Raw genomic sequence first — 12811 nt, forward strand, 5'->3', positions numbered from 1 at the left:
CGAATCGAAAAATTAGAAACAAATAGAAAAGATCTAAAGTAAAAAAAATATATAAATTATTTTCTAAATAAACATTTTTAACACTCTGATTTATATAAATGCATTCATCTTAGAAAAGATATTTTCCAGAAGTTTATTTATTTATCAACAAAATTTTATTCTCTAGCACTTTATAAATTTTTAAAAATAAAATAGAAAGTAAAAAAGATAATAAAAAAACAAAAAGGACTTTAATTAGAAATTACAATTAAAATACAGAAAACAAAGTATTTTTTAATTTTTGGTAAAAAAAACCAACTTCTAGAATAAAACTTTTCACAGAGAGAAAAAAAATAAATGCCAATTATTACACTTAAAATTTACAATGCTCGAAAAAAAGCTTTGTACATTTAATTCTTGTATGAAAATTATTATCTAACAAACAAGCAATCTTCATAGAAGAAGCTTGAAAGTATAATATATATAAGCTAATTTTTTACATAGCTTTTTTTACAATTTGCACTTAAGACTGAACAAATTGCTTAGATGCCTCGTTTATACTCAGTCAAATTAAATAATATCTAAACAATTATTCCTTCTTTCGGTTAAAAAAAACAAAAAAACAAAAACTAAATTGTTCAATAAAAATAAAAATTAGGTACAAAAATCTGTTACATTCAAAATTTTACTATATAAATTAAACTATTTATTCCAATAATTATATTATCTTGGAACTTATTTGTCCTTGAGAATAAATTCTCAAAATTTGACTTGAAAAAAAATAATTCAACTAAATTTGGAGATTAAATTTAAATTAATTTTGACTATATTAAATTTAATTAATATCATGACTAAATTAAATTTAATTAATATCATGACTAAATTAAATTTAAATTAATTTTGACTAAATTAAATTCGAATTAATTCTGACTAAATTAAATTTTAATTAATTTAGTCAATATTAAATTTAAATTCATTTTGTCTAAATTAAATTTAAATTAATTTTGGTTAAATTTAAATTAATTTTGACTAAATTTAAATTAATTTTGACTAAATTAAATTAAATTAAATGTTGACTAAATGAACTTTAATTAATCTTGTCTAAATTAAATTTACAGGATTAAATTAATATTGCAAATTAAAATTCATTGAATTAGAAATTAAACTAAATTTTTTTTCGTAAAAACGAATTATTGAGGTCAAATTAAAGTTGAGATTACCTTTTCAATTTTTCTTCCTTTTACGTACTTACAGCATCATTTTTTTATTAAATGGACCGGCTCCTGCGATTATAATGGCAAAATCGTTTTTGGAGCTCCGAGATCATTTTTCAATAATTAAAAAAATGATACCCTCCAAATTGCTTGCCTAGAGATGGGTCTGAAAGTGTGGAATTAAAAAACTGAATAATTAACTGAAATCGATTTTTTTAAATATAAATTACTAATTATTAATCTATACGTAAATTATTATAAAAATCTAAAGTCTAAAAAAATTATATTTTATTATCTTTAAAAAAAAAAATGTTCACCCACATGCATCTTAGCTAATATCGTCGATTATTAGTGGTTAAAATAATAATACTCGCAATTTTTTTTTTTTTAGTGGAAAGATTTATAGATAGTATTTATAATTTTATATATTGCCAACAATTTTCGATTATTGTAGATTATATCGTCAATAATACAAGTGTTAAATACTCAATTTTTTTCTACTTATTATTGTAATTAATTTTTTTTATATCTAACTGCTTTTTATATAATTCAATGACATTTTTAAAAAATATTTACAATGATTTTCTCGTTTTGGAAAATTTTTAACAATTTTTCTATTATATTTTCCGGAAAAAGACTTCTTTGGACTGAATTTTGCACGTGTATTTCTTTGGTTTCTACTATTTCTTTACTTTTTTATTTTCTGTATTAAAAATTATTTTTTGATTAAAAAAAATTATATTTTTGGAAACTTGATTTTTTGCATTTCTTTTGATCTAAAAAATAATTCTCTAAATTTTTTTTCCTAAATTCCTTTGAAAATAAAAAATTTATTTAATTTTCATTCAGGAAATAAATTAAAAAACAATTTTGACTTTCCTGCTTTTCTAAATTTTAACGTATATTCCTTTTGTTTCAAAAAATAATTTTCCCAAATTTTTTTGAAAATAAAAAAAATTATTTATTTTATTCAGAAAAAAAATTAAAAATCAATGTTGACTTTCTTACTATTTCTAATTAACTATATTCCTTTTGTTTTATAAAATTACTATTATTCAATAAAGAAATAAAAAAATTACTATTTTTTTTAAATATTCCTTTTGTTTCAAAAAAAGTAATTTTTCTAAATTCCTTTGAAAATCAAAAATTTAATTATTTATTTATTTCATTTAGGAGAAGAATTAAAAATCAATGTCAACTTTTCTGGTTTCTTTAATTAACTATTTATATTCCTTTTGTTTAAAAAATTATTTTCTAAAGTAATTTTCCTAAATTTCTTTGAAAATAAAAAAATTTACTTGTTTTATTCAACGAAGAAATAAAAAATCAAAGTTTCTTGAATAACAATAGTAGAGGAAAAAATTCATTCGATTCAAAGAAGACTTTTTCTCAATATTGAAAATAAATTCACACCGAAAAACTACTGTTTAAAAAAATAAGTACAACACTTATAATTACAATTAATATAACAAGTATTTTTCATTTTTTTATACACAACGCAAATTTCTATATAATATAAAAATCTAAATATAAAACAATCAGTTTTGAATTAATTCCTAAAAATTATCTTATTTTCATTTTCCTCTCCTATCAACTCCTATCAAAGTGATCATTTTTTTTTACTTCACGACTTCACTATAAATTATAAAATTAGTTTTTTTTCGATAAAATTTTTTTCCTTTCTGTAAAACACTTTTTTTCCTTTTGAATAAATACAGGACATTTCTAAATAAATTATTAAAAAAAAAAATTTGTCCTTGGAGAGATTCAAATAATTATTTATAGTCTTTATCATCATCAGAGGATTCTTGTAGTCATGGTCTTCGATGCCGTAGATTTAGTGCACGTTGTACTGCAGTCACAATTGCAACGTGCTTCAAACTTGATCGCTTCGATTCACTTCTGATGAAACGTTGTGACACTCGATTGGATGTGCGATCCAACTGATAATCTATCTGTTCAAAACTATAGGTGTCCCGTCTCTAGATCATTCGACATGAATTGTTAAAAAAAATCAAATCTTGTAACAATTTTTCTATTTTAATTAACTACTTGGTTTCTTTTTTTTACTCAAATTACTGAAATTTTAGTTCTAATCTAGAATTTTTCGATTCTTGCTCTAATTCTACTACAAAAGCCAAAAACACATAGAATTTTGTATTGATATTCATTTCCATTTTCGGTTCTCGATTTTTTTCGAAATCTCCGAATAAATTAAGACAAAAAATTCGATTTTGATGTTAATTTGATTTTGATAAATTTCAAATTTTGGTAAACAATAAAAATATTTTAAAGAGTAAAAATAAATTCAAATAATAATTTTAAGGAATAGAAATTCAAAAAAACAAATTCAAAGAATAAAAGTTGGAAAAATACATTTTTTGAATTTTTATTCTTTAAATTTATTTTTTTAACTTTTATTCTTTGATTTTAGTTTTCGAATTTTTATTAAAATAATGTTTCGAATCAGGTAAATAATTATTTAATTAAAAATTCCTAATGATAATTTTAATTCTAATATAATTAAAATTAATTAAAAATTTAGGAAATAAATCGAGAATTTCATTGGAAAGCAATATCGAGGCATAAAAGCTTTGGAAAAAAAATTCGCATGCTCCTAATAAACTAAGAGAAAAAGCGAAGTGACAGTTTTTCAAGACTGTAAACTCGCAAGCGACGGATCTTCGAGCTTTGATTACATTTTTTTTTACAGAATAAATGGTTAAAAACAGACAAATTTCTACAGACATTAAAATTATTTTGTGAAAGAAAAAAAAAGACACGAACCACTGTGCTAGTAAATTTTAAACATTATAATGAAACAGAAAAAAAATTTCAACTAATGTGATGGAGATAACTATTAATAAAAATAATAATAATAATAATATTTTTCACAGTTGATAACTTTGGAAAACGTTTTAATACCAAAAACGTATTTTAAGATAAATTCTTACTAAATTTGTAAAATTTGTACAATTTTTAGTTAATTCGTCTAATGTTTACTTAATTTTTACAATTTTTACTTAATTTATAAAATTTCTACTTAATTTACAAAATTTATTTCAAATACAATTTTAATTTCTCGTAAACTTGAAAAAAAAAACGTTTTCGAGTACAAAAACGTTTTCGTCGTTTCAACGCCATTTTAAAGAAATGAATGTTTTTATAATTCAACTTTTTAGTTACAATTTTTGGATTAATTTGTCCTTCAAGCGCTAGTTATTATAAAAAAAAATATGTACTTAAGTCACAGTTTAAAATTAGTAATTAAATATTAATCGCAGTGATCACCAAAATCGTATTCGAGTGAAAAGAAAAGTTTTCTGGGATTTTGTGCAATTACTCAGTAATTACAGGCCAATCGTATATTTAAATTATTAATTAACAATTAACAATTAATAATTAATAATTAATAATAAATTACAGAATAAATTGATTAAATTACCAATTAGCAATTTCAATACAAAATTACAATTAAATTGTGAGGCTGAACATCGGAACGATTTTTAAAATGGAAAAATCAAAAAAGAAATTTTTTTTTCAAGTTAAATTCATCTCTAAATTTTCATGTACTTAAAAAATCTGAATTTTTTTTGAGAAACTAAAAACAATTGCTAAAAAATAAAATAAATTAAATCGTCGCAATATTTTTTTTGTTTTTAAAAACGTTACGAAATTTAGCCTTATTTTTAATTATTAATTATAATAATTAATTACAGAATTGATCAAATTACTAATTAGCAATTACAGTATAAAATTTCTAATCAGCAATTACAATTAAAATAATATTACTAATCAGTAATTACTTGAAAGAAAATTACTAATTAGTAATTAAAGTTTGTTCGCCGACAAAAAAAAATACGATTCTGGTGGGACACAATTAAAGTTTTTCGTAAAGTAAGTATTAATTTATTCGAAATATTATTTTATGGTACACGCACACCGATTTATCAGAAAAATGTTAAGAATAAAGTTAAATATATATAATATATATATTTTTAATAATTCGAGGAGAACAATAACAAGTTTCATTACTTTATGCGTAGACGCTTTTCTTTAAAAATGGGAGCACTGGTATTGATTTAAAAATTTAAAATATTTATCTACAGCATTTTAAAAAGCATTTTCTTTTCTTTTTGTAAATATAAAACATATTTCATTCTCTTTACATTTTTCCTATACTCGATCGTTCACTACAAAAATTTTCTATTCGCTTCCACCTTGGAAAAGAAATTTATTTCAATAAAAAAATTTTTCACATTTTCCTGCAAATTTTTTTCACACTTATATCTCAAATTAAATATATTTTTTCCACTTTTTTTTTACTAAACTAAACGATAAAAAAAGGACTTTTTGATTTTTTTTCCAAATTTTTTTTTTCGAATTTTACTAATTTCTTTTTCGAAAACTAATTTTTATAAAAAATCTATTTGTTCAAAATAATATCCTGCTTGTTTGAAAAATTTTTTTTTAAAGCTTTCGTTGTACATTTGTTTTGTACATATAAAATATAATAAATAATACAAATAATGTATTAAAAAAAACAAATTCCTAATTATACCAAGGTTAAAATTATTTTTAAAAATCGGTATAAAATTATTGCGCTTACTTATATAATTAAAAGGAATGCAATTATGGAAATTTGTAGCGTCTAGCATTTGACGATTTTCAGAAAACATGCGAGCAAATGTCAGCCTTAATTTAATTTTATCTAAAAACTAATTTTTTTAATTAGAAATTAAATTTAAATCTTATAGAAAGAGAAATTATATTTTAGCAATAAAAATAATAAAAATAATATAACAATAAATATTTTTTTCTAAAAAAAATAAATATTCTTGTAAATTACGGAACAAAATAAAAATGACTAGATAATTATTCCAAAGATCTTAATAACATTAATTTACATTTTTTCTTTAACAAAGTTTAAAATAAAATAATGTAAAAAATGAAAGAAATTAAAAAAAAATGAAAGAATATTAATTAAAATACGAAATTAAAATATTTTAATTCTAATTAAAATTTAAATGAATTCTAATTACAATATTTGATAAAAAATAGAATGACCCCAATTAGCAAAAAATATTGCTCACATATTTTCTGCCATCGTCTCTTGGATTGATTTCGCATAACATCCACAAGCGTTTAAACATTAAATAACATTTGTAATTGAACAACATTTTGGCCTTTTTTTTCTCAAAAAATTTTTCTAAATTTTTCCTGCCCTTTTGTTTTTCTCAAATGACAAACTCTCGTCTATTAATTAAGCTGATTCCTATACACAGACGCACGCAAAAATTTATAATTCTTCTCGTACACAGAAAAGAAGTTGAAAAAATAATTTTTTTTTTTGGACGTTGAGAGAGAAAATTCTAATAAACTCTAAGATGCAAATTAGATATTTTCATTTCAATCGAAACATTTATTTATTATTATAGAAATTATTATTATTAAATATTTTCTAATTTGATATTTTATTCATCGAAATTCAGTCATTAGTGAATTTTAATATTTGTTTCAATATTTTTTTCAAAATATCACACGCTCTTATTCGAATGAAATTTTTTTTTCTTTCGTTATCTAATATTTGATAAATAACTAGAAAATGTTTGAGGAAATTTTCAATTTTTTTCTGTGCACCTAACAATTTTTTTAAGTGATTGACTCTCTCACTGGTATTTTTTCATTTTTGATAATATAATACATTACTTGGTAAGTAATATACAGAGGGATATGATTAAAAATATACATGTGATTACGTTTCTATACAATTGCACAACGACAGACAATAAAGAACGCGATAAATATTTTGTTTTACACGTATATGCATATATGTATAATATTTATATGATTAAGTCTTGCGATTTCTTTCTTTAACTAAAATTATTTACAATGCCATTAGATTTTTTTTTCTTTTCATTTATATATAATACGTAACATCTAATGAGAGCCTTAACAATAAATAATATTGCCAACGGATAATATTCATTAAGACAATTCCTTTTTTTCTTTTAATAATTATATTATAATTATGTATTCCTGAATTATATAATCACGATATATTTTTATTCCTCTTTTCGGAAAATATAATAACTATAATTTAAAAAAAAAAATGCTCCACTAGAATTTGTTCTTAAGAAAACAATTTGTCTTTATCATAAAAATTTTCAAGTTACAAGTTCAATTTTATTCGAGAAATTTTACTTTGATTCGAGAAGAGATTATTTACAAAATACACTGTAAATAAAAATAGATGAAATATTTTTCGAAAAATAATTAAATTTAATAATTGAGTTTGTCTCGAATTTTTTTTCACTTTTCTGAATTTTTTTTCAATTCTACGATCTTTAACAATTTTTTTCCAGAAAAAATTTTGTGAAAATTGGAATATTTTTTATAAATAGTATTCAAAAAATTTGTTTATATTAATTTTCGACGAATAAATAAACAGTAAACAAAAATCAATTTTTCAGAAAAGTTTTCGACAAAAATTGAAATATTTTTGTTGAATAATTTTTAAAAATTTCATTTACATTAATTTTCGATGAATAAACAAGCAAAAATCAATTTTCCGTCAAAATTTAAATTTTTTTGGACTAATAATTTTGAAAAATTTTGTTATTGATTCTCGGACGAATAAATAAACAGAAAACCAAAAATCAATTTTTCAACAAATTTTCGTGAAAATTAGAATATTTTTGTTGAATAATTTGAAAAAATGTATTTTACATTAATTTTTGATGAATAAATAAACCAAAATCAATTTTTCCCAAAAATTGAAATAATTTTCATGAATAATTTTCAAAAAACAAAAATCTATTTTTCAAAAAATTTTCATGAAAATTCGAATATTTTTGATGAATAGTTTTTAAAAATTTAGTTTACATTAATTTTGGATGAATTATATAAACAAAAATCAATTCTTTACAAAAATTTTCATGACAATTGAAATTTTTTTCCTGAATAATTTTCAAAAAACAAAAATCCATTTTTTCAAAAAAATTTTCGTGAAAATTGAAATATTTTTGTTGAATAATTTTTTCAAAAATTTAGTTTACATTAATGTTCGATTAATTATATAAACAAAATTCAATTTTTCAGAAAAATTTCCTTCAAAATTGGAATATTGTTAACGAATAATTTTTGAAAACTTTAGTTCACATTGATTTTCGGTGAATTGAACAATAAACAAAAATCAAGTTCGTAACTTGAAAAATTTCATAATTTATTTTTTTTTAATTACGTTGAATGGCATAGGCCATAATTATACTTAAACTATAAACTATTATCAAGTCAATAGAAAAAAAATGCAAATTGAATTATTTTACAATTATTTTTAATAATAAAATAAAAAAAAAACTTATACTTATTCTATATCTTGTTTTTTTTTCTTGAAATCAAGAGCGTGCCTCATCATCAAGCTGTGATTACTTAAATCGACTAAGATATTTGTCAATATTTTTTTTTCTTTTGTCTAACTTACTAATCTCGCCTCGTTCTAGTCAATCTTTTTCTCAATGATTTTAAGTACCAGTATTTTGAGGTAATGAAGGTGTTGAATAATCCAGAAAATAACAGTAAAAAAAGTTTTAGATATTTTCTAAAAATTAAAACTTATTTTTCAATTTTTTTTTGTATACTTTCTTTGGACTTCGAGACTGAAACTGCAATTATTTCACTTTTGAATTTAAAATTTTATTTTTGAATATCAAAATTAAAAAAAAAAATGAGAAATAAATATCGTCAAAAATTAAATAAAAAAAAGTCTTGTATTGAAATTTCAATTGTTAATTTAAATAACAAAAATCAAAAAGCTAATAATTAAATTTCAATTTGTGAAAGAATTTGAAAAGAATTTAAAGAGAACTTGAAAAGAATTTGAAAAGAATTTGAAAAGAGTTTGAAATGAATTTGAAGAGAACTTGAAATGAATTTGAAGAGAATTTGAAAAGAGTTTGAAATAAATTTGATGAGAATTAGAAAAAAATTTGAAATGAATTTGAAAAGAATTTGAAAGAAATTCGATAAAAAATTTGAAAGCAAAATATTTGAAAAATAAACTTTACAACAATAAATTAAAGAAAAAATTGAAATAAATAAGTTTAATTTCTAAAAAAATAACTTGCAGATGGAATTTGATTTAATTTCACTTTTTTCAGTGATTCTTCGTATACGTGAATAATAATTAATGATATTTCGAATCCTAATGAATCCTTTCCCACTCTTACGTCACTTTCGAAGATTCGTCGCTGCGACGAAGCACACCATTTTCTCGATGGTCGAAGAGGACAAGATGTTCACTCTCGTTGTAGTATTTCCTAATTTAGGCAAATAGACAAGCTTTCAGACCTTGACGCCAGCTGCAGAGCGTTTCGAAATACAAAACAAAAAAAAACTACCAACAATTAAAACAAAATTTAATCAAAATTCATCAATTTTTTTCCTGTTCATTGGGAAAAACTTAATTACAATTTCACTCATTTATAGCCAATTGACAATTTTTTTAAATTACATACAACAAAATGTAAATAAATAAAAATACAATTTCGTTACAATTTTTGAAAAATATTTTTTTTCCGAACAATTTTTTCCAGTCGAATTAAATAAATATTTTCTTTAAATTAACAAATACTTCGAAACGCTCGACGTACTTTTCACTATTACTTCTGTGCTTTTAGCTTTATAGACTGTTTCACAATATTAGCAACAAATGCGGCGAGAGGAGGAAAAGGTCAGAAAAAAGCAATCTATACACGAAAATAATGATTATATACCTATGCTGCAGAAAATTGATTATAAGAAACATTGATCGTAAAAAAATGATAAAAATAAATAAATAAATATTTAATGAAGTGCAACTTTCACAATTTTTGTTAATATTTAAACAAAATGAACCTTTTCGATACCATTAGCCGATTTCGTTACTAAATTCAATAAAAGAGAAGAAAAAAAAAATTCTTAATATACAAAAAAGACGATACAAAATTTTGCTCAACATAAACGCAGACTTCATAATTTTTTTCAGTTTCTATGAGAGATGAATTGTTTTATTTTACTTTTTTTGTTATTTCTACAGAAATGATGCAATTATTTCAATATTAAAAATGATTGGCCAATACTTATATTAATAGATTTCTTTTCTCTCTACAATAATAATGTTAAAATAGCGCAGTGACATTCTGATAATATGCAAAAATTATTAGTATAATAAATATGTGTCAAATATTTTGCTGTGGATGAATTTGGTATGTGCAATATTGATACTGAATGCAATTTTGATATATTTTTTTTTTGTTATTTTCATGATTTAAAAAAAATCCCAGGCTCGAATATATAATCGACTAGTTGATAAATAATATTTAATTAGGGGCGAATTATTATTCCGTAGAGCAATTTTTTTTTATCATTTTTTAAAGATAGAATTTTATTAGTCTCTCTCTTTCTTTCGTTTAAACGAAATTTTCTCTAAAGAAATTTCTTTTCTGCAAATTTTTATTCAGTATGATTTTTATTGTCTACTTTGAAAATTTGCATAAATGAAAATCATAGAAAATAAAAATTAGCAGAAAAGAAATTTCGATTAGAGAAAACTTCTGACGTAAAATTCTATCAAAAATTCTATTAAAAAAAAATTATAAAAAAATTTCTTTACGGAATAATAATCTTCTCCTTTAATTATAAAAAAAAATTTCGATAATGTGGATTAAATTTGTAATTTTTTTCTCACTATTACTATGATTTGATAAATGAGATTATTTGAATTTCAACTAACTTACCATTTCAGTAGTGAGACTGGCAAGAGCTTCTTCCATGGTTGCGGTAATTCTTCCACTTTTATCTCCACTTCTTTGACTGCTTCTAATCGGCGTCGTCGGGCAACCTAAAAGTATCGTTTATTGTGATAATAAAAAATAATTTCAAATGCAAAACAAAAAGAGAGAAATAATAATATTAATAATGTTTGATGAAATAAAATTTTTGTCAGTCCCGAAATTCTAACTAGCCTTTGGAAAATACTGTTTTTTATGATTTTTTAATTAAACAAAAAAAAGAATCAAAATTACAGGAAGAAAAATGGAAATTTCAATGAAGAAGATTGAAAATTTCTGGAAGAAAAATAAAAATTTCAAAGAAGAAAATTATACCTAACGAAAAAATAAAAATTGATGATAATCAACATACAGTGATGAAGGAAAGAAAAGTTTCCATCGAAATTATTTCAATGTTTCTACTGATTTTTTTTTATCAAAAATAAAAGCTCATGATTTCGAAGCATTGGAAGAAGAGGACTTTATCGCGGCTCGATTTTTCCTAATGATTAATAATAATAAATGATGGGTCAAAATGCACCCCAGGAATCATGCCTACGTGAAAAAAGCAATAAAGCAAATAATGTGAGAAATAGAGAGAAAAAGAGAGAGAGAGAGAGAAAATTATGGTACATAATGATAAAAAAGAAAATCGAAACTTATCTCCACGTCGCTCCTAAAAGTGACTGTCAAGGCTTAAAAAATAAAAGTGTGAACACAAGAGGAATTGAGCTAAAACTGAGAGAAAGAGAGAGAGAGAGAGAGAGACGATAGAGTAAAAAATTTCATGTAACTTCTGCTTTATTGTCATTTTCAAAACGGAGAGCGGCTTGACACATCACTTTTCTTAATTTTCTAAACAGGACTAAACTCGACTAATTCTATAGTTAATTTCTAATTTAAGTAAATTAAATTAAAAATTTTTTTAATTATAAATACAAGTATACAATCAATTATACACTGTATTTTTTTTATCTCGCATTACATTTTCTGGAAGAATCGGTCCTTTTAATTCTATCTAGATATTTATTAAATATTTATTCTAACTAGTTTTTTTTTTGTTCTCATTACAAATATTTTTTTCCAATCGCTTTTTTTCCCTTTTTTCACTTTCTTCCTTTCTTCCTTTTCTTTATTTTTTTTTTGTCTTTTTTCCGAAACACTTTCTTTTCTAAATATTTTACATATATTTTTTCTTCAGTATTCTCTAAATACCTAATGTTAAATTTATTCCTTCGAAATGTATAGAAATTTAGAAATTTATTCTTTGAAATTGTTTATAAATTTCTAAATATTCCCTTCTCTTTAAAAAACCTTTTTTTTTACTAAATATTCATTTTCTCTTTGGTTTTTCAACTTTTTTGTACTAAACTACATTTTTTTCCTTTCTCAAAAAAAATATCGAATTTTTTTATTTATTCATGTAAATTTAATTAAATTATTTGAATGATTTCAAAGAGAATTCAAAGAATAAAGCAGATATTTTCCATTCGTAATAAAAAACATTATCGATTCGTAACATTTATATAGATGACAAACTTTACATTAACAGCAATTTTACAACTCATAATTCGATTATTCAGGCACTTATAGTTAAAGACGGAATTACACTTTAAATTTTCTGACAATAATTTCAAATATTACCAAAATTAAATACTTATTATGAAATGTAATTAATGATAAAATTTTATCTTTTTGATTTACAATCGAAACCCATTGTTTTTTTAATTTAACGCAGATTTTTTTCTAGTAATTCCTTTAGATATGTAAAAATGCTTACAAATTACGTTGTTAATAACAGTTAATAAT

General features: G+C 21.9%; 1 protein-coding gene across 7 annotated transcripts in view; it reads right to left on the reverse strand.

Annotated features, from left to right (window-relative positions):
* Window positions 1–1055: 1055 nt before the first annotated feature.
* Window positions 1056–12811, reverse strand: part of LOC122510667 (phosphatidylinositol 4-phosphate 5-kinase type-1 alpha) — a 42143-nt gene continuing 30387 nt past the window's right edge. For 2 of the 7 annotated variants that reach the window (XM_043625467.1, XM_043625466.1), the window contains 2 exons: window positions 10970–11073; window positions 2372–3175 (listed from right to left, as the gene is read on the reverse strand). In XM_043625467.1, the coding sequence (XP_043481402.1) occupies window positions 3008–3175; window positions 10970–11073 (272 nt within the window). In that variant the 3' untranslated portion in view covers window positions 2372–3007. Of the gene's footprint in view, window positions 1360–2371; window positions 3176–9299; window positions 9512–10969; window positions 11074–12811 lie in introns of those variants that run through there. The other 5 variants (XM_043625473.1, XM_043625471.1, XM_043625469.1 and 2 more) reach the window with 4 other exon arrangements.

Source organism: Leptopilina heterotoma, unplaced genomic scaffold (assembly GCF_015476425.1).
Source record: "Leptopilina heterotoma isolate Lh14 unplaced genomic scaffold, ASM1547642v1 Lhet_73, whole genome shotgun sequence".
NCBI lineage: Eukaryota > Metazoa > Arthropoda > Insecta > Hymenoptera > Figitidae > Leptopilina > Leptopilina heterotoma.